This window comes from Colobus angolensis, unplaced genomic scaffold, assembly GCF_000951035.1.
Source record: "Colobus angolensis palliatus isolate OR3802 unplaced genomic scaffold, Cang.pa_1.0 Scaffold24, whole genome shotgun sequence".
NCBI classification, from domain to species: domain Eukaryota; kingdom Metazoa; phylum Chordata; class Mammalia; order Primates; family Cercopithecidae; genus Colobus; species Colobus angolensis.
This window is the reverse complement of record NW_012115599.1, coordinates 11,243,555-11,263,247: the sequence shown is the minus strand read 5'-3', so window position 1 is coordinate 11,263,247 and position 19,693 is coordinate 11,243,555. Positions and strand designations below refer to the sequence as shown.

The window sequence follows — 19,693 nt, the reverse complement described above, 5'->3', positions numbered from 1 at the left end:
GTCTTGAACTCCCGAACTCAGGTGATCCACCTGCCTTGGCCTCCCAAAATGCTGGGATTACAGGAGTGAGCCACTGCGCCCGGTCTACAAAATTGTTTAAAAAAATTAGCCCAGTGTGGTGGTGCATGCCTGTGGTCCCAGGTACTTGCGAGACTGAGGTGGAAGCATCACTTGAGTCCAGGAGGTGAAGGCTGCAGTGAGCCATGATCGAGCCACTGCACACAAGGCTGGGTGACAGAGCGAGACCCCATCTCAAAAAATAAATAAATAAATAAAGTTGTGGAAACCTTTTACATGACGTTTGGTGGGAAGCCATCTCAAAAAAAAAAAAAAAAAAAAAAAAAGTGGTTGGACACTGAGGCTTATGCATGTAACCCCGGCACTTTGGGAGATCAAAGTGAGAGGATCACTTGAGGCTAGGAGTTCCAAGACCAGCCTGGGCAACACAGTGAAATCTTATCTTTATGAAAAATAAAATTAAAACATTAGCCAGGCATAGTGACCTGCACCTGTAACCCCTGTTACTCCAAAGGCTGAGGTGGGACGATCATTTGAGCCCAGCAAGTCGAGGTTGCAGTGAGCCATATTTAAGCTATTGCCATCCAGCCTGAGCGACAGAGCAAGACCCTGTCAGAAAACAAACACAAAAACAAAACAAAACAAAACAAAAAAGGCCAGACTCACACTTGTAATCCCAGGACTTTGGGAGACCAAGGCAGGAGGACTCTCTTAACCAGGAATTTGAGACCAGATTGGGCAGCACAGTGAAACCTCATCTCTATAAAAAGAACAACAACAACAACAACAAAAAGACTAATGATTGAGTATTAAGTGAAAAAACTTGGCCGGGCACAGTAGCTCACACTTGTAATCCCAGCACTTTGGGAGGCCGAGGCAGGCAGATTGCTTGAGGTCAGGAGTTCAAGAACAGCCTGACCAACATGATGAAAACCTGTCTCTACTAACAATACAAAAATTAGCCCGCTGTGGTGGTGCACACCTGTAGTTCCAGCTTTTCGGGAGGCCGAGGCACAAGAATCACTTGAACCTGAGAAGCAGAGGTTACAGTGAGCCAAGATCACATGACTGAACTCCAGCCTGGGCGACGGAGTGAGACCCTGTCTCAAGAACAAGAGAGAGAGAGAGAGAGAGAGAGAAAGAAAGAAACTTTTCTGGCAAGCAGAGAACCCAACACAGTACCAAATCTAGGTAGTTTCTGGGGAATGAGGTTGGGAAAAGGAGGAATGAAGTAGGTCTTTCAGTCAAAAGATCTCAAACTACCGGGGGTGGTGGCTCATGCCTGTAATCGCAGCATTTTGGGAGGCTGAGGTGGGCAGATCATTTGAGGTCAGGAGTTCAACACCAGCTTGACCAACATGGCGAAACCCTGTCTCTGCTGAAAATACTAGGGAGGCTGAGGCAGGAAAATCGCTTGAACTCAGGAGGCGGAGGTTGCAGGGAGCCAAGGTCATGCCACTGCACTCCAGTCTTCCAGCCTGGGCGACAGAGCAAAAGTGTGTCTCAAAAAAAAAAAAAAAAAAAAAAAGCCTGATATTTGGATGAGTGGAGTAACATCCTAATTAGAAGATCTTTTTCATGATAATGTTTTGAGTGTTAACATATCTTACTTCTAGAGCTTTGTGTTTAAGTTGGCAGGTTAGAACAGTGTGCTAGTGAGGCCACAGTCTTGCTTCATATCCAGATACTCTCAAATATGGCTGGGCGTATTACAAATGAATTATAATATTTCTTACTTGTCTTGTCAATGCCTAACTGTGTAGAAACGAATGGGCTGGGTTTTAAGGAAAATGGATGGGAGGTGGGGGATGGAGGTGCTGTATGTGGATGAATTCATGATCAGAAAAACTTTTCAAAGACCTTGGGTGATTGAGTATTAAGTAGCTCTTTGCTTTATTCCTGTGTAAAGATAGACTTTTTTTTTCATTTTTAAATTGTCTGATTTAAATATCCGATACAGTAAGACTGTGAGAATAATACCAAGAATACACTGAGAATATTTTGAGGCTATAAATATGTCAGTTTTGAAGGCTATACAGTTAAGATGGAAATTTTTCATGGAATACATTTTTTAAAAACACAATATTATGGTAACAACCATGGACATGTGACCTTTTTTTCCTGTTGGATTAATTCATTAGACCATTAGTACATACGTAACTCAGGTACCCTAAATCTTTTTGCCTTCTGGTAAACTACTGACTACATATGATTAAATTCTAAAGAGATGAAGATTTTTAATGGTAAAGTGGGTTAATATGAGAATTGATGTTAACAAATAGAAAACAAAAGCATAATTTGGGTAGAAAATTAGTTGGAGTTACTAAGGATGTGACGTGATGTTATGGAACTGAGGTAGCTGGTTTTGAATTAGTTCCTATTAAAATGATTGAGTCCTGGCTGGCCATGGTGGCTCACTGCTGTAATCCCAGCACTTTGGGATGCTGAAGTGGGAGGATCACTTGAGGCCAAAAGTTCCAGACCAGCCTGGGCAATCTAGTGAGACACATCTGTACAAAAAAAGAAAAATTAGCTAGGCATGGTGGTGGCATGTGCTTATAGTCCCAGCTACTTGGGAAGCTGAGACAGGAGGATTACTTGAGCTACCATGAACTGTGGTGGTGTCACTGTACTTTAGCTTGCATGTCAAGAGTGAGATCCTGACTCTTTTTTTTTTTTTTTTGAGACGGAGTCTTGCCTTGTCACCTGGGCTGGAGTGCAGTGACACAATCTCAGCTCACTGCAACCTCTGCCCCCCAGGTTTAAGCAATTCTCCTGCCTCAGCCTCCTGAGTAGCTGGGATTACAGGTGCCCACCACCATGCCAGGCTAATGTTTGTATTTTTAGTAGAGACAGGGTTTCACCATGTTGGCCGGACTGGTCTTGAACTCCTGACTTCAGGTGATTCACCTGCCTCAGCCTCCCAAAGTGCCGGGATTACAGGCGTGAGCCGCTGCTCCCGGCCTAGACCCTGACTCTTAAAAAAAAAAAAAAAAGAAAAGAAGATTAAGACCTGATGGGTACTATACTGAGTTTAATATTTATTTACTGTTTAATTTTTATATTTTCTTACAGGTTATTGGTCTGTTGGACGTTTTTACACCTGCAAGGTCTCTGGAGGAATTCAATGATGTGTGAGTAAATCTTTTGCATTTGCCTTCCTGGTCTACAGAATGAAAACTAGTAGCCCATTTCTATTCCTGAACCATTTAGCAACATACAGACTTCAAAAAATTATTCCTATCATGCAACTCTTTTTGGGTGTAGGGGTGGATACCAGAAGATATATGTTATGGGTGGGGTGTGTTAGTATTTGCATAATTTCAGGCACATTGTACCCCATTGAAGAGTCAGTCTTGAATTCTTACAAAAGTTCCATGGAGAAAGGAGTAGAGAGTTTTGACTATGGATTTTTTCTTTTCAAAGTGTTTATCCCAGGTTTGGTTTTTGTTGTTGTTGTTGTTGTTGTTTTAAAAGACACGGGGTCTTGTGATATTGCCCAGGCTGAACTCAAGCTCCTGGGCTGTAATGTTCCTCCCACCTCAGCCTCCTGAGGATCTGGGACTGCAGGCACATGCTACCATGCCTGGCTGGTCCCAGCTTTTTAAATGCTCTTCAAGAAATATAATGGAGCCCCAGTCATATAAACTCCCTCCTCTTTTATCGCCCATGCATGTGGGAGGTGATACTAGAACTACATACTGATCCTTGAAGTATTAGATTGCTACACAGGGATAAGGGGCAGACTCTATATGTTGAGAAAGGCTTCTCCCAGCTTTGTAACCACCTCTGTTGTTTTAACCTAGGATCCCCCTAGAAAGCAGAGCCTGGGATTCTCAGGAACCAGTAGTGGGGGCTAGGGAAAACGAAACAGGGAAGGAGAGAAAGCTTCTATGAGGATATGTTGATTTGGTCACCACTATGGACAACTGGGCTGAAAACTGCCAAGATCTATGAGGCTATATATAATGCGCCTCAGATAGGGATCATTAATCCACTGGCTCCTGACCCCATTGGCAGGGGTTGCCACATGTGTCATTAGTGCCTTCACATGCCCAGGTTGCACATTGGTGAGCATAAGACAGATTCCAGCAAGTGTTCCCATGTATGTGTGAGCTCTCTACTGTAATAGCTTTTCTAGTATCTGAGTTGACACAGCTCTCCCTGCCCCCAGTTCACAGATACACTATACCATAAAAGAGAAAAAAACCTTAAACGCAGTTATACTTTTGGTCCCATTGAAATTTTGGCATTCCTAAATGGAAAGGGTTACTGTTATGAAAGCCAAAACAGAATTGAAGATCATGACTTCTCTTCCTTAACCTCCATTCCCTCATTGACTCCGGTGCTGAACCTAACCAGTTTCTCTTCACCCTTATCCTGGTTTCAGTTTCTCCCATTCTTATCCTGGACTGATCGCAAACACCATTTACTCCTTTCCCACAGAACACAAAGGAGATTTGTTTGAACTTGTATGTTCTGTCTAAGGAAAGGGAGAAAGAAATAAAGAAGATGAAATGGAAAGGGAAGGAGGAAAGGTGACAAAAACATTTCTCCACCATTTGAATTTAGTTGGAACAGTGTATGGCTGAGAGTGGAAGTTGAGAGAGGAGAATTTGGTCTACCTACAAGATCTCCTTGGCCACATTAACCTTGATCCTGCTAATGAAAATTTAAGAAACAAAGGAAAAAAATAACCAATAACTAAGAAAAATTGTTCTTCTCACAGCCTTGCTTGGTACAAGAATATGGAGGCTTCCAGAGATTACTGGATGTTACCCAAGGGCATGTATATTACAGTTTGTTGAGCCCGACTGTATGCTGTAGTTGGAAAAGGGAATGTTGCAGAATGATGGTTTTTTAAAAAATAGTTTCGCTAAATATGGAAGAAATACTGAAGTAATGTATTAGTGAATTACTTTGGAAAAATCTGAGTTAGATCTGAGCTGTTAGATCCCAAAATTTTAGGTCCACTAAGGATGGATTTATATAACAAAGGAAATGATGATTTGCTGACTTGTGCGAAGTGCAAAATGCTGTACTTTGGCCTAATTGGACAGTCTGGAACTGTATTGAGAACCTATTTTTCCTGTGTGAAAAGAGCTTAATTAAAACCAGTGTCTTTTTAAAAGGTTAAGTGTTACTGATAGTTTTGCCTTTGTTTGGATCCTTTATCCGTATAAGGACCCAGCAACTACAAGTCTACCTTTGAACTAAAGTTTCATTCATTCATCCATTCAACCATTCATTCATTTATTAATTCATTCAACAAATACTATGGCTGATGAGCAGGAATCTGTTTTTTCTACTTAAGAATCTGTTTTTTCTACTTAACTCTAGCTGGATTCTGTTCTTTATAAACAATAACTGAGTTTACCTTTTGGAAGCAAATCTCATTACTACTTGTTGAATACTTACTACTGAGTGCAGAACACTGAGCAGAGTGTTGGCACAGGCTCAGAATAATCAGAAACAGTCGCCCTTCCTTTTGATGAAAGTGTCTGGTTACGCGAAACAAATTCAAAGCAGTTTTGTATCCAAGCTACCAATTGGCTATGTGACCTTGGACAAGTCACTTTACCACTGTAGGCCCGGTCATTTCCCTGTAAAATGATGAGAATTGAGGTCGTTGACCTCTGAGGTGTTTCAAATTACAGAAAGTCTCTGAAAATAGAATGAACTTGTTTGCCCTTAGAAAAATATTCCATTGTTTACTTTTTTTGTGACGTTCATATCACGGAAAAAATCACTGTAGTTCAGGACAATAGTTATTTCAGTGTTTTCTTTTTTTTTGAGACAGGGTCTTGCCCTGTTGTCACCCGGGTTGGAGTGCAGTGGCGAGATCACGACTCACTGCCACCTCTGCCTCCCAGACTCATGCAATCCTCCCATCTCAGTCCCCCAAGTAGCTGGGACTACAGGCGTGGGCCACCATGTCCAGCTAATTTTTGTATTTTTCGTAGAGATGGGGTTTCACTATGTTGCCTAGGCTGGTCTCGAACTCCTGAGCTCAGGTGATCGCCCTCTTAGGCCACTCAAAGTGCTGGGATTCCAGACATGAGCCACCATTCCCGTCCGTTTCAGTATTTTCTAAAGTTATTTGGGGTCACACAAAGAACATAAATGAGGTTCAGTGTTACACAATTGGGAGTGGTGGGGTCTGTGGCAAAATACATCTGCACCTCCTAAAAGTATTCAAATTCACATTCAAACAAAAGAAGTAAACAAAAACCTACACTTCTGGCCAAACCAGACATAATTTAGGCTAGAGTGGTTCTACAAGCTCCCTGTTTAGAGCAGGCTATAATTTGAACACAAATTTTTAAATGCTAATTAGCAAAATCTCTAATTACTTTCAGATTTACAGTTGGTTTTTTTCTTTTCTTTTTCTTTTTTTTTTTGAGGCAGTCTCTCTCTGTCACCCAGGCTGGAGTGCAGTGGCACGATCTTAGCTCGCTGCAACCTCTGCCTCCCAGGTTCAAGTGATTCTCCTACCTCAGCCTCACAAGTAGCTGGGATTACAGGTGCACACCACCACGCCTAGCTAATTTTTGTATTTTTAGTAGAGATGGGATTTCACCGTATTGGCCAGACTGGTCATGAACTCTTGACCTCAAGTGATCTGCCCACCTCAGCCTCCCAAAATGCTGGGATTATAGATGTGAGCCACCGCGCCTGGCCTACAGTTGACTTTTAATCATGTGGTACATGTATTTGTGCCTTTATGTTTCGGTTAGCACTTTTAATTTATATACAGCCATGCATCAGTTAATGACTGGGATGTGTTCTGAGGAATATGTCATTAGGTGATTTTGTCATTGTGCAGACATCACGGAGTGTACTTCCACAAACCTAGATAGTATAATCTGCACACCTAGTCTATATGGTTTATCTTGTTGCTCCTACACTACAAACCTGCACAGCATGTTACTGTACTGGATACCATAGGTAACTGTAACATGATGCTATGTATTTATGTATCTAAACATAACTAAGCATAGAAAACATACAGTAAAAATACGGTACTATAGGCCAGGCTTAGTGGCTCACTCCTGTAATCCCAGCACTTTGGGAAGCCAAGGTGGGCATATCACTTGAGCCCAAGAGCTGGAGACCAGCCTGAGTAACATAGGGAAACCCCTTCTCTACAAAAAAATTTAAAAAATTAACCGAGCGTGGTGGTGCATGCCTGTAGTCCAGCTACTGGGGAGTCTGAGGTGGGAGGATCACTTGAGCCCAGAGGCGGCGGTTTTATTGAACTATGATTGCGCCACTGCATTCCATCCTGGGTGACAGAGTAATATACGTGGTCCACTGTTGACTGAAACATTGTTTTGTGGTACATGACTACTTCAGATTTTTGCTATGTTTTAAATTTTAATTCTTACAAGTGAAGACTATACCTTTGAGAAAGGAACAATAGGTAGTGCATTTTGAACATTAGGGACAATATACAGTTACTGAGTCTAACAGATGGAGATTATTTTTGGAAAATGTGTAGTGTTAAAAGATGGATATACTGAGTTGCTCTTGACCGCCATAGGATGTGGTTGTACAGATGGCAACATTTTGTAAAGATACAGTACATCTAGATCTCTTAAATGATTGGAAATCATTTGGGCCTCTCTGTTGGCTTCTTGATAGTAATGTTTGGCAAGAGACTACATGCATATATATTCCTGTGTATGCAGCAAATGTTACCAGTAGAAATGCAAAAATCTTAAATAGTCAATATTTGAACCTAACACCAGAGCAAGCTGTAATTTAGTATTATTACAGTATTGCCTTTTCTCTGTGTGTGTGTGTGTGTGTGTGTGTTTTCCTTTTGTAGGTGGGTCTACAGGCTCACACCACTAGACTCAACTATTTTTATTTTTTTGTAAACATGTTGCCTTGGTTGTTCTTGAACTCCTTGACTCAACCAGTCCTCCCACCTTGGTCTCCCAAAATGCTGGGATTACAGATATAAGCCACCATGCCCCCGCCTTTTCTTAACTGTAGTGGTTCTTTGCACAAGCATAGTAGGCAGTGAAGAATTTTTTAATTCCTCCTGGGAACTATTTCCTCAAATTTCTTGGAAACTGAATTTCATAAGTGGAAATTAGTCTTCTGATACTTTTTCCTTTATTTTACAAGTTCCCATCCCAGGTTTCTTACACTGAATTCCTTATCTCTGCTTCATTCTTGAAGAGGGAAATGGAAGTGGGGTTTTGGATTCTACCGTGGTAGAGCAGAAGACCTACAACAAGGCTAATCAGCAGCCCTTGTTTTAGTGAAAACCAATGAGGAGAGATCACTTCTTCCACCTACTGACAATGATTGCTCAACTAATACATTTAGCTTTTTATTTCAATGTAAAAGTTGCTGAAAACACTGAATTGGTAAAGGAAATTTCTAGATTTACATTTTAACCTGATGATGTTCAGTAAATATTTGAATACCTTATGCTAGGCACAGTAATAGTCTCTGAGGAATATAGCAATAAATAAGAGTTGAGGCTCTTAACGGGAGAGAAGAACAGTGTAAATGATCAAACAAAATACCATATGGTAAGATCTAAAATGTCCTACATGAGTTGGTCTCCTGTGTACTCTCTAATCTAACCTCACCTAGTCCTCTTTCCACTCTGTCTCCACCCCAGTCACTCTGGCCTCTTGTTCTTTGGTTGAATACAGACAACCACATTTGCAATAAGACCTTTGCACCAGTTTTTGTTATTGCCCTGGAACTGTTTCCCCACATACCTACATGACTGTCTCCTTTCCTTCAGGACTCTACCCAAGGGTCTTCTCATTAGAAGAACAAAAGAAGTTCTTCTTTTGTTACCACTCTAACTGAAATAGTACCCCTGCTGTCACTATTTACCCCTTACCCTGCTTTGTTCTTAGCAAATTTTGTTATTGTCTGTCTTCTCCCTCTGTTTGTAAGTTCTGTTGGAGCATGGAGTTTGTTTTCGTCATTGCTGAATCATTAGCACTTAGAACCAGTAACATGCACTCTATTGTTTGTTAAACAGGTGAACACAAGAATTGCCATTATAGGGCAGGCATAGAGTGCTAAAGGACTGCATAGTATGGCCACCTAACCAAGACATGGAGTGTCTTCAGGAAAGCCTCTGCAAAAAAGATGTATGCATAGAGGGCTTAAGGGATGAAGGAGAGTTGGAAAGGTGGGGAAAGTGCAAGTTCATCCAGGGGCTAAGAGAGGGAGCTGAGGGCAGAAGAGAGGTGTGTGTGTGTGTTTGTGTTTGGTGGGAATAGAGGTGTATATGGCAAAAGATGAAGCTGGAATGGGGAGGGACTAGATCTTTGGGGCTTTATAAGCTAAGCCTCATTAAGGTGGTTGCTTTAGAGAAGAGATCAAAGGGTACTGGGAACTGGAAATGGGATTGGAAAAAGGATGAAAGGTTTTATTTTTATGTGGGATGACATAGTTACAACTCTCTCCCCCTGCCTCCCCACACAAACACATTCCGTAGTGTGTGATAAAAAGATATCATTTTACCAGAGGCAGTTTTCTTCTGGATCCTTAACACATTAGGAAATATTTTGGATGAGCATACTAGTTGAAAATCTGAAATGGATTTAAGACTTTTCTGGGAACTAAAATTTTTGTAATGATGCTTCTCGTTGTGAATATGTGACTTGCATTTCTTTTGGTTTGACTTCTTGCCAACATTACAACTATGTCCTTTCTTTAAAAACAGAGTCTTATGCTTGTGAGTGAAACTGACAAAACATGTGGGTGAGCAATTCTGTAACACCAGCTTTCTTTTTTTCAGTAACATCTTGTAGGGTACAAAGGGCTTTCACATAATCTCATTTGACACAACAACCCTGTGAAATAGATGATATTATCTCTAATTTTCAGATGAGGGAACTGAGGTTGAGAGAGATGAACTTAATTGTATAATATCACATACAAAATTGCATCTCTCCCTGGTCTTTTGGCTCTAAACCTATTTCTCATCACATTTTTCTGATCTAAGGCTATGATTATTATTTGAAAGTCTGCTCCCCCTTATTGAGTAAATACTGTGTTAAGTTCTATGTAAGATGCCAAAACTAAGGGCCTGTCTCATTTTCCAATTGCTATGATCTTATTAAAGAAATGAGGCATTTCTTGTTAAGAAATGCTTACCTAAAATAACTGAAGGGGTGAGTCAAATCTGTAATGTCTAGACAACTTACAGGGTGCTGCATGAACTCAGAATATTAGAGAAGCTTAGTGGAGAAAAGCCTCTAAAGAAAGTAGTAACTGTCCGAAGAAACAAACAGGAATAGGATGTGGAAGCTGAAATTTATTCCAGACAGAGAATGAAGGAAATATGTAAAGTATACAGAAAAGAGATTTGTATGGAATGGAGAGTGTTAAATGAAAATAACTATTGATTCTTCTTTTGTACTTGGATGAAAATTGTGCATTAATGAATTCTGGGTGTGTGTGTGCGCATATGTGTATGTTTAGGGTTATTCCTAATTTAGCTAATAAACATGATCTTTTGGAAATAATGCCGAAAGAAATACCTAGCCCGGTTGCTTGGACTTATAGGTTATTTCCTAATTTAGCTACTAAACGTGGTATTTTTGGAAGTAATGCTGAAAGAAATACCTAGCCTAGTTGCTTGAAACTAGGCTAAGTGCTCAAGTTAGTGAACACAGGAAGAGAAGTGGTCTAGGAAAAAGATTAATGAGTTAACTATTAACATTTGTGTTTACAATTTATTTTTTTTATCAGAGAGGTCTGCTGAAATGGAGATGGTGGGTGGGTGAAACTCCTTGTAGATGTTTTTACAAACTCACGTTGGAAATCTAAATAAGTTACATATCTCTTAAGAAAATATCATTCAGTTTTTGCTTGACATGATCAGTAAGATGCCACTTTTTTCTCAGATTAGCTAGTTTTAAAAGGTAAAGAAGCTTCAAGGCCTAGCTTAGAGTTTGAGTCCTTCAGCATTCTCTCTCTAATCCACTCCTTCCTAAGTCTGTGCTGGGACCCTCTCCTGTGTGTTCTCCAGCACCATGTGTCCTTTTATTATGGTTATGTATTCATATATGCCTTCCTTTCATCTAAATGCTGTATCTGCCTTTCCCACTGCTGCATCCCCAGGGCCCAGAAATACATATTTGTTGATGGAGTGATAGAATGAATGAATGACTGTGCTGTCACTGTTTATAACTGGTTGAGGATTTGGTTGTCTGAAAGCATGCTCAGTGCTCTCTCCTTTGACTAGCTTTTTTGTTTTCATCCTGTAATGTAGACTGTATGTTAAAATATTGAGTCTAGTTTCATTGATGCAGGTAATGTAGAGGGCATCTTTTAGTAATCTTTGCTTCAAGTGAGAATAATTTGTTGTGAAATAAGCCTACTAAGCTGCCTACTTGGCTGCTGAATGGTTCTTTTACCCCTAAATTAGAACAGTCTGGTCTGCTTAACAGATAAGACCTTTGGCACACATATTTCAATAAAATGAGCCCTTGTCTTGTCTTACTAGTAGTGCTGTATGAGTTGTCCTGAGTCGTTCAGTGGTAATTGAGTGCCTACTATCTATCCGACACTGTTCTCGGTACTTTAGATACTACAGGGAACAAAAAATAACCCTGCCCTCCATGAACATTGTACAAGTAGATAACAATAAACAACAGTGAGCATATAAAAAAGGAAATTACATAGTCTGTTAGCAGACAATAATGCTATAACTAAAAAGAAAAGATAGAACAGGAAAGGGGAATTAGGAGTACAAGGACGGGGGGAAGATGGAATTTTAAATGGAGTAAGGATAGACCTTATTGAGATGAATTTTGAGCAAAAATGTGAAGAAGCAGAGGAATTAGACCTGGGGATAACTAGGGAAAGAGCATTCCAGGCAGAAGAGGCAGTCAGTGCTAAGGTCCTGAGGCAGACTGCATGATATATTGGAACTGGAGCAAGGAGGCCAATGTGGAGCTAAGAGCAAGGGAGAGAGACGTAGACTATGAAATAATGAGAGACATAATTGGGGGCAGTGTACTGGATTAGGTAGGGCTTTCTCTGTCATTGAAAGGAATTTTGTGTTTTACTCTCAGTAAAATAGGGAGCCTTTTGAGGAAAGGAATGTCCTGATCTGATTTTTATTTCTAAAGAATCACTCTTCCCCTGTGTTAAGAATAGACTGTAGTAAGTCCCAGGGGTCACTAGGTGAGTTGCAGAGGGTTGTGCTTACAAATTGTCAATCCCTGTGATTATTGTAAGCACGCTGTTTAAATATGGAATAATTTTTTTTTTTTTTTTTTTGCCTTTTGATAATTTCTTTGAATAGGACTGATAGTGGTAAGAGATGCCAGTCTATAGATACAGATACAGAAGAGTTTTTCCTACAAAGGTTCTTTCTTTTTTGTTGTTTTTATTTTATTTTTTTTGAGATGGAGTCTCTGTCACCCAGGCTGGAGTGCAGTGGCATGATCTCAGCTCACTGCAAGCTCCACCTCCCGGGTTCACACCATTCTCCTGCCTCAGCCTTCCGAGTAGCTAGGACTACAGGTGCCTGCCACCACGCCCGTCTAATTTTTTTGTATTTTTAGTAGAGACAGGGTTTCACTGTGTTTGCCAGGATGGTCTCAATCTCCTGACCTTGTGATCTGCCCGCCTTAGCCTCCCAAAGTGCTGAGATTACAGGTGTGAGCCACCACGCCTGGCCTCTACATAGGTTCTTTCTGATTGTTCTGTGCTTTAAAAAGTCGGGGGTGGGGAGAAAGAGGGCAGGGACCGTGGTACTGGTCTTAACAATTGGATATCATCCAAGAAGTATAAATGAAGCTGTAGAATGGGGTGCTATCTAGAGTACTGAAAAGCATTTATGACAGAGTTCTTCCTTCTTGCTGTCACAGTACATTTTACTCACAGGAGGCACTTTGAGAAATGTGATTTGTGATCTCTATACTTTGATTAAATTTAAAGAAGACCGACTTCACAAGGAAAGTGAAAAACAAGATTTGTATCAGTCCATGAAGTTCTGTTTTTAGCTTTTAGCCTAATAAAGTCCAGCTTACTTAATTCCTTTGTAAAGATGTGAGAACTAGATAGCTTTCCAACCATACTCAAGTCTGACCTTCCTTAATTTACTTTAGGTGTTATATACATTGACAATATTAGGCATGTCTTTAAAACGTAATTGACTATGCTTTTCAGAAACAAATACTGTAGAAATTATGTGACTCTCCATTAATGCCTCTTTTGGAATGTACTTACTTAAAGTGTGCTCATCTATATTCCTTGCCCCCCATCCTGTTCATTATTTTTAGAAGTTGGTCCGTCTTCCATAAACAGTCAGCAACTTTGTATGATGCTTGCTTTTGTCCTCTGTTGCAAGACTTATTTTGAAAATCTTTCTATATGGGAGTTAGAATGTAACAGTTGGTGGTCATGGATTGGTCTTTGGGCCTCCTGGAAACAAGTATAGTGATTATGTTAGTTCCTGTAAGACACTTCTGCCATAAATAATGCCTTTCAGTTTATTTCATTGTAGCTTAGTAGTAATGCTTGGTAGTTATTACTATATAGAGTGATTAATCTTACAAACTTACATAATGTTTTGGCAATCTCACCCTTGCTCTAAATTTTGGTGATAAAATGGATGTGGTCTCTGAGGGGGAAAGGGTTTGAGAGAAATTACATCGTGGTAAAATGTTCTAACTAAAAGCACACTGTCTCTCTCTCGGGCCATGCAGTCAGTGATCCTCTGGCTGCCTAAGATTTCTTAAGTCACTGATAACCATTTAAACACAATAGTTGTACTTGAAGTTGCTATGATTTCATGAGTAATTGTGCCTAACCTTTGTGAACTAGCTCAGGCATATTAGTTAGGACTTTTAGGTTTTATTTAAAGATAAGTTATGTTTGTCCCTTCTCCATAAAATTATTTAGAAAAGTTGAAATAATAACCCTCTTATTTTCCAATGTCAAAAAATATAATTATGTGCAAAGTAGTCTTATAAGACTGAAATTGGATTCTGTCTTCCTCAGCTTATGCATCAATTTAGGGTTAAAAAATATAGTAACTGTGATTAGGACAGAATATTGCTATGTTCTTGCCAGCCTTCTTTATTAGTTAAGATTAACTTTGATAGTAAATACAGTATTGAGAATTATTAAGGAAATTATTAAGACATATTGCTTCACTAGTTATTGTGACCTTTTTAAAAAGGTCATTCCCTTGATGTAAATTTTGTATCAGCTGAAAGAGTTGTTGGAAGAATATGTGCTGTGATTAAGATCATGGTCTGTGGGGTCAGTTAGTTTTAGATTCAACTCCTGACATTACGACTCTTTTTGACCTTCAGTAGATGGCTTATCCTTGTTCTGTCTCTGTTTCCTTCTCAGTGAAATGGGAACACTAATGGACATTATCTCACAGAGTTATTGGGAGGAGTATATGAGACATGGACATAATAAACTGCTTACTGCAGTGCTGGGCACAGGATAAGTGCTAGTTAGTATCTTTGGTTATGTTATGTTGAGATTGGAACATTTCTTAAAACGTTTCAATCTCATTTACTTATTAAATTACATTTAGAGTCTACTCTTTCCTCAAGGCAATATAAACATGTAAGTTTTAAAAATATGAAATGCTAAAATCTTAAGGTTACAACTAGATTAGGTCCTGTTGATCTCCATGAAATTGAGAACTAACCATGGCAGCCCTACAGGGAAATTATGATAGAGAAAAAAAATTCCATTCCTCTTGGAGTTGTGTGTGTAGGTATATGGAGAGGTCACACACACACGTTTATTCTTACAATACATTACTAATAGATCTAAATTACTGACCTGCTTTATTCCCTCCAAAATTCATGAAAAATGAAAATAGAAATGAAATCAGCATTCTTTATAGCTCAGGTGATATATATTACTCAACCTTAGGAATAGGAATGAATCTTAGACAGTAAATAAAACTTACACATATTTTTAAAAATTCAGTCTCTTAGCCGGGCACAGTAGCTCACGCCTCTAATCCCAGCACTTTGGGAGGCTGTGGTGGGCGGATCACTTGAGGTCAGGATTTCGAGACCAGCCTGGCCAACATGGTGAAACCCTGCCTCTACTAAAAATACAAAAAAATTAGCCAGGCGCAGTGGTGCGTACCTGTAATCCCAGCTGCTCGGGAGGCTGAGGCACGAGAATCGCTTGATCCCGGGAGGTGGAGATTGCAGTGAGCCGAGATTGTGCCACTGCACTCCAGCCTGGGCGACAGAGCAAGACTCTGTCTCAGGAAAAAAAAAAAAAATTCAGCCTTTTTAGTACCGATCTACTTTTTATGTTTCCATAACTGCGTAATACAGTAATGAGTGGCTTAAGACATTGAGTCTAGAATATGTGTGGTGAACCTGTTGGACTTGAATGTAATCATTCCCTAATCTTACCACATAAAGATGGGATTAATAACCAGCACCACACCTGTGAGGAGAAATTCTGGAATGCCTCATCTTGCCTCCAGATAAAACATGTTCCTCCTTCTTTTAAGGTAAATGCAGAAATATTGTCAGTGAACAAAATCCTTTCACTAGTCGTTCCTGAAAAAAAATTATAGTTTGAAAATCAAAAAATACTCCTATTTTAGAACCTATAACATGGAAGGCTTATAATAAGGTGAAAATGTACTGGTGGATTTAAAACTACAAGATACTTAATTATAGCCATGCACTAAGTTATATTGTATATTTGTCATGCAAGAATAATATTTTTGAGAAAACTGGTACTGACACATGTATCTTTCTAATCCCTACCTTTGCTTTTTTATTTTTTTATTTTTTTTTTTATTTTTTGTAGAGATGGGGTTTCCCTATGTTGCCCAGGCTGATCTCAAACTCCTGCCTCAGCCTCCCAGAGTGTTAAGATTATAGGTGTGAGCCACAAAGCTTGGCCTGTTTTCTTTTCTCTTGAAATAACCTGAAAAAAGATATGTCAAGTAGGAATAAGTATGTAAATGTTTAGAATAGATGGCAGGTAGTTAAAGTTAGAATAGTAATGCTGGGAGGCTGAATTGGGAGGATCACCTGAGACCAAGAGTTAAGAGCCCAGCCTGAGCAACATAGTGAGACCCCCATCTCTACAGAAAAATTTTAAAAAATTAGCTGTGCGTGGTGGTGCACACCTTTAGTCCTAGCTACTCGGGAGGCTGAAGTAGGAGGATCGCTTGAGCCCAGGAATTTGAGGTTGCAGTGAGTTACTATGATTGCTCTACTGCATGACAGAGCATGACCCTGTCTCTAAAAAAAGAAATGTAAAAGAATAGCGATGTTTAAAATGAGGTAATGAGGTACCCCTTCCCCCAAAAAACGAGTAGTTTTTAACTTTTAGCTGTCATCGTGGTACAGCTACCATTTTAAGGGAAGGGTGGCCTTCCTTTAAAAACTTAGAAAAGTCGGGCCGGGTGCAGTAGCTCATGCCTGTAATCCCAGCACTTTGGGAGGCTGAGGTGGGTGGATCATGAGGTCAGGAGATCGAGATCATCTTGGCCAACACAGTGAAACCTTGTCTCCACTAAAAATACAAAAATTAGCTGGGCGTGTTGGCGGGCACCTGGAGTTCCAGCTACTCGGGAGGCTGAGGCAGGAGAATCACTTGAACCTGGGATGGAGGTGGAGTGCAGTGAGCCAAGATTGCGCCGTTGCTCTCCAGTCTAGCAACAGAGTGAGACTCCGTCTCAAAACAAAAACAAAAACAAAAACAAAAAAACAGAAAACTTATAAAAGTCTTGTGAAGATAAGAGCTTTCTTAGGGGTTCTAGATTGTTATGTAACTTTTCACTAATTTCTAGGTATCTGGTGACCCATCTCATGGGGGCAGATCTGAACAACATTGTGAAATGTCAGAAGCTTACAGATGACCATGTTCAGTTCCTTATCTACCAAATTCTCCGAGGTCTAAAGGTACAGATAATACAAGTAATAATTTTTAAAAATGAATTCTGCCTTTCTCCCCTCCTTTTAGGGCTTAAACAACTAAACACCTTTTCTTACAGAAAATTCAAACTCATAAAATCACAAGTAAAGGTCATAGTACAATAAACTGCCATGTTCACTCAGTGACAACAGTTACCGACATAATGGCCAATCATGTTTCTTTTGTATTTCCCAAGCCCTGGATTATTTTAAAGCAAGTCTAGACATTATATGATACCACCCATAGATACTTCAGTATGCACATCTGAAAGATGAGGACTCTTCATTCTTACATCTAAACAATAATTTATTGATGTGATCTAATATCTGGTCAGTCTAATGTTGAGATTTTCAAAAAATCCTCAAGAAAGACTAATTTATTTGTTGGAGGGGCAGGTAAACAGTGTTTTAAAATTAAACCGTCTTTGATATTTAGCTGCTTTGAGTCCTTATTGAGCTCCAGAGTGCCAACCAGAAAATAGATAAAAAGCTCAACTGAGTGGAGTCAATGGCTGTGGAAATTATAGTTATGGTAAATGTATACAATACTGAGAGTTACTTACGGTGATTTCTAATCTTACTGTTAACACTAGCAGTTCTTACTGATTCATGAAAATGTGCAGCAAATATGTTATATAATGTGACAATAGAAGGTTGGAAGTAACTGACTTTTTTTCTTTTTTGCAGTATATACATTCAGCTGACATCATTCACAGGGTATGTATTATGACTGATTACATTGTTTTAGGGAAGTGGGGTGAGAGTGGAAGAATGTCATTTAGCCGAGATCCTAATCTAAACTTACTTTAGCCATTGAAATGTTGATTGATTGCAACTTTACTCTAGGTTTAGGCTGATCAAAGAAAGAAGTTGTGTAGTTTTGTTCTATGTAAAGCTAACTTGGACTAGATATTGACTGCAGGATGGAGATTGTGTTTTGATAGCTGGATGAAGTCTTTTATGTCTGGATCCTCATTATTACCTGTAGGGGGAAAATTGATCATGCATCGTGAAGTTGATCCTGTCTTCCCTGTATTTGCTTCCTAGGACCTAAAACCTAGTAATCTAGCTGTGAATGAAGACTGTGAGCTGAAGGTAAAATGAAGAGACAGTATTCATTGTTTGCTTTACTTTGAGATTGTATGTTTGACTAAGCAGGCAAACTTTCATAGGGAGTAGATTTATAAGCCATGACTATCCGAAATTCATATTATTTTTATCACCAGACTTTGAAATTTAAACCATTTCTGAGTAAGCTAAGTGACACTGAAAGTGGCATCACTTGTTTTTATTTTAACATAAAGTTAAATTATAAATTTAATGTATTCATAATAAAGGAAGATAATAGTCAAATATCAAGTAAGCGATCTTAAAGGGGGGATAACTAGATTAAACACATTTCTAAGAGGAGAAATGACAGAAACCCATTCACTCGAAATAATTCAAATAAAATATAAGTGAATTAATTTTTTCTAAAGAGCAAGCAACTCTAGAACTTGTTTTGTTCCATTTCTTTTTTTTAACTTAAAAATAATTTCCATACATTAGAACGCACCATTTTCATTTTGGCAAAATTATGTATCCACTTAACTATCACATTTATGATAAAGAACATTTCTTTTTTTTTCTTTTTTTTTTTTGAGATGCAGTCTCGCTCTGTTGCGGTCTAGAGTGCAATGGTGCGATCTTGGCTCACTGCACCCTCTGCCTCCCGGGTTCAAACAATTCTCCTGCCTCAGCCTCCTGAGTAGTTGGGATTACAAGTGCATGCCATCACGCCTGGCTAATTTTTGTATTTTTAGTGGAGATGGGATTTCACCATGTTGGCTAGGATGGTGGGGATTACAGGTGCATGCCATCACACCTGGCTAATTTTTGTATTTTTAGTGGAGATGGGATTTCACTTTGTTGGCTAGGATGGTGTCGATCTCCTGATCTCATGATCCACCTGCTTCGGCCTCTGAGAGTGCTGGGATTACAGGTGTGAGCCACTGCTCCCAGCCAAGAACATTTGGATTACTTTAAAAAGTTTATGGCCAGACACAGTGGTTCATGCGTGTAATCCCAGCACTTTGGGAGGCCGAGGTGGGTGGATCACGAGGTCAGGAGATAGAGACCATCTTGGCCAACACGGTGAAACCTCGTCTCCGCTAAAAATATAAAAATTTAGCTTGGCGTGGTGGCAGGCACCTGGAGTCCCAGCTACTCAGGAGGCTGAGGCAGGAGAATGGCATGAACCCAGGAAGGCAGAGCTTGCAGTAAGCTGAAATTGCGCCACTGCACCCCAGCCTGGGTGACAGAGTGAGACTCCTGTCTCAAAAAAAAAAAAAGAAAAGAAAAAGAAAAAGTTTATTGTGTCCCTTCCTAGTCTAGTCAATCCCTACCCCTCCACCCTTAATTCTGGCTCTAGGCAACTATGCATCTGCTTCTAACACTATAGATTAGGTTTATCTTTTCTGGAGTTTCATGTAAATGGAATCATATAGTGTGTATTTTTGTGTGTCTGACCTTTGCTTTGTGTAATGATTCGGTTATGTGTGTGTCAGTGGTTTCTTCCTTTTTATTGGTAATAGTATTTTGTTGTATGAACATATCAGAATTTTTAAATCTGTCCACCTGCTGATGGACATTTGCTTGAGTTTGAGGCTATGTAAAGCAACTGTGAATTTTTTTTTTTTTTTTTTTTGAGGCGGAGTCTGACTCTGTCGCTCAGGCTGCAGCGCAGTGGTCGGATCTCAGCTCACTGCAAGCTCCGC

General features: G+C 39.7%; 1 protein-coding gene across 4 annotated transcripts in view; it reads left to right on the top strand.

Moving 5' to 3' along the window:
• Positions 1–19,693, top strand: part of MAPK14 (mitogen-activated protein kinase 14) — an 85,389-nt gene that overhangs the window by 29,134 nt on the left and 36,562 nt on the right. For all 4 annotated transcript variants that reach the window (XM_011945360.1, XM_011945361.1, XM_011945359.1 and 1 more), the window contains 4 exons: positions 3,094–3,152; positions 16,814–16,925; positions 17,625–17,654; positions 17,985–18,032. In XM_011945360.1, the coding sequence (XP_011800750.1) occupies positions 3,094–3,152; positions 16,814–16,925; positions 17,625–17,654; positions 17,985–18,032 (249 nt within the window). The remainder of the gene's footprint in view (positions 1–3,093; positions 3,153–16,813; positions 16,926–17,624; positions 17,655–17,984; positions 18,033–19,693) is intronic.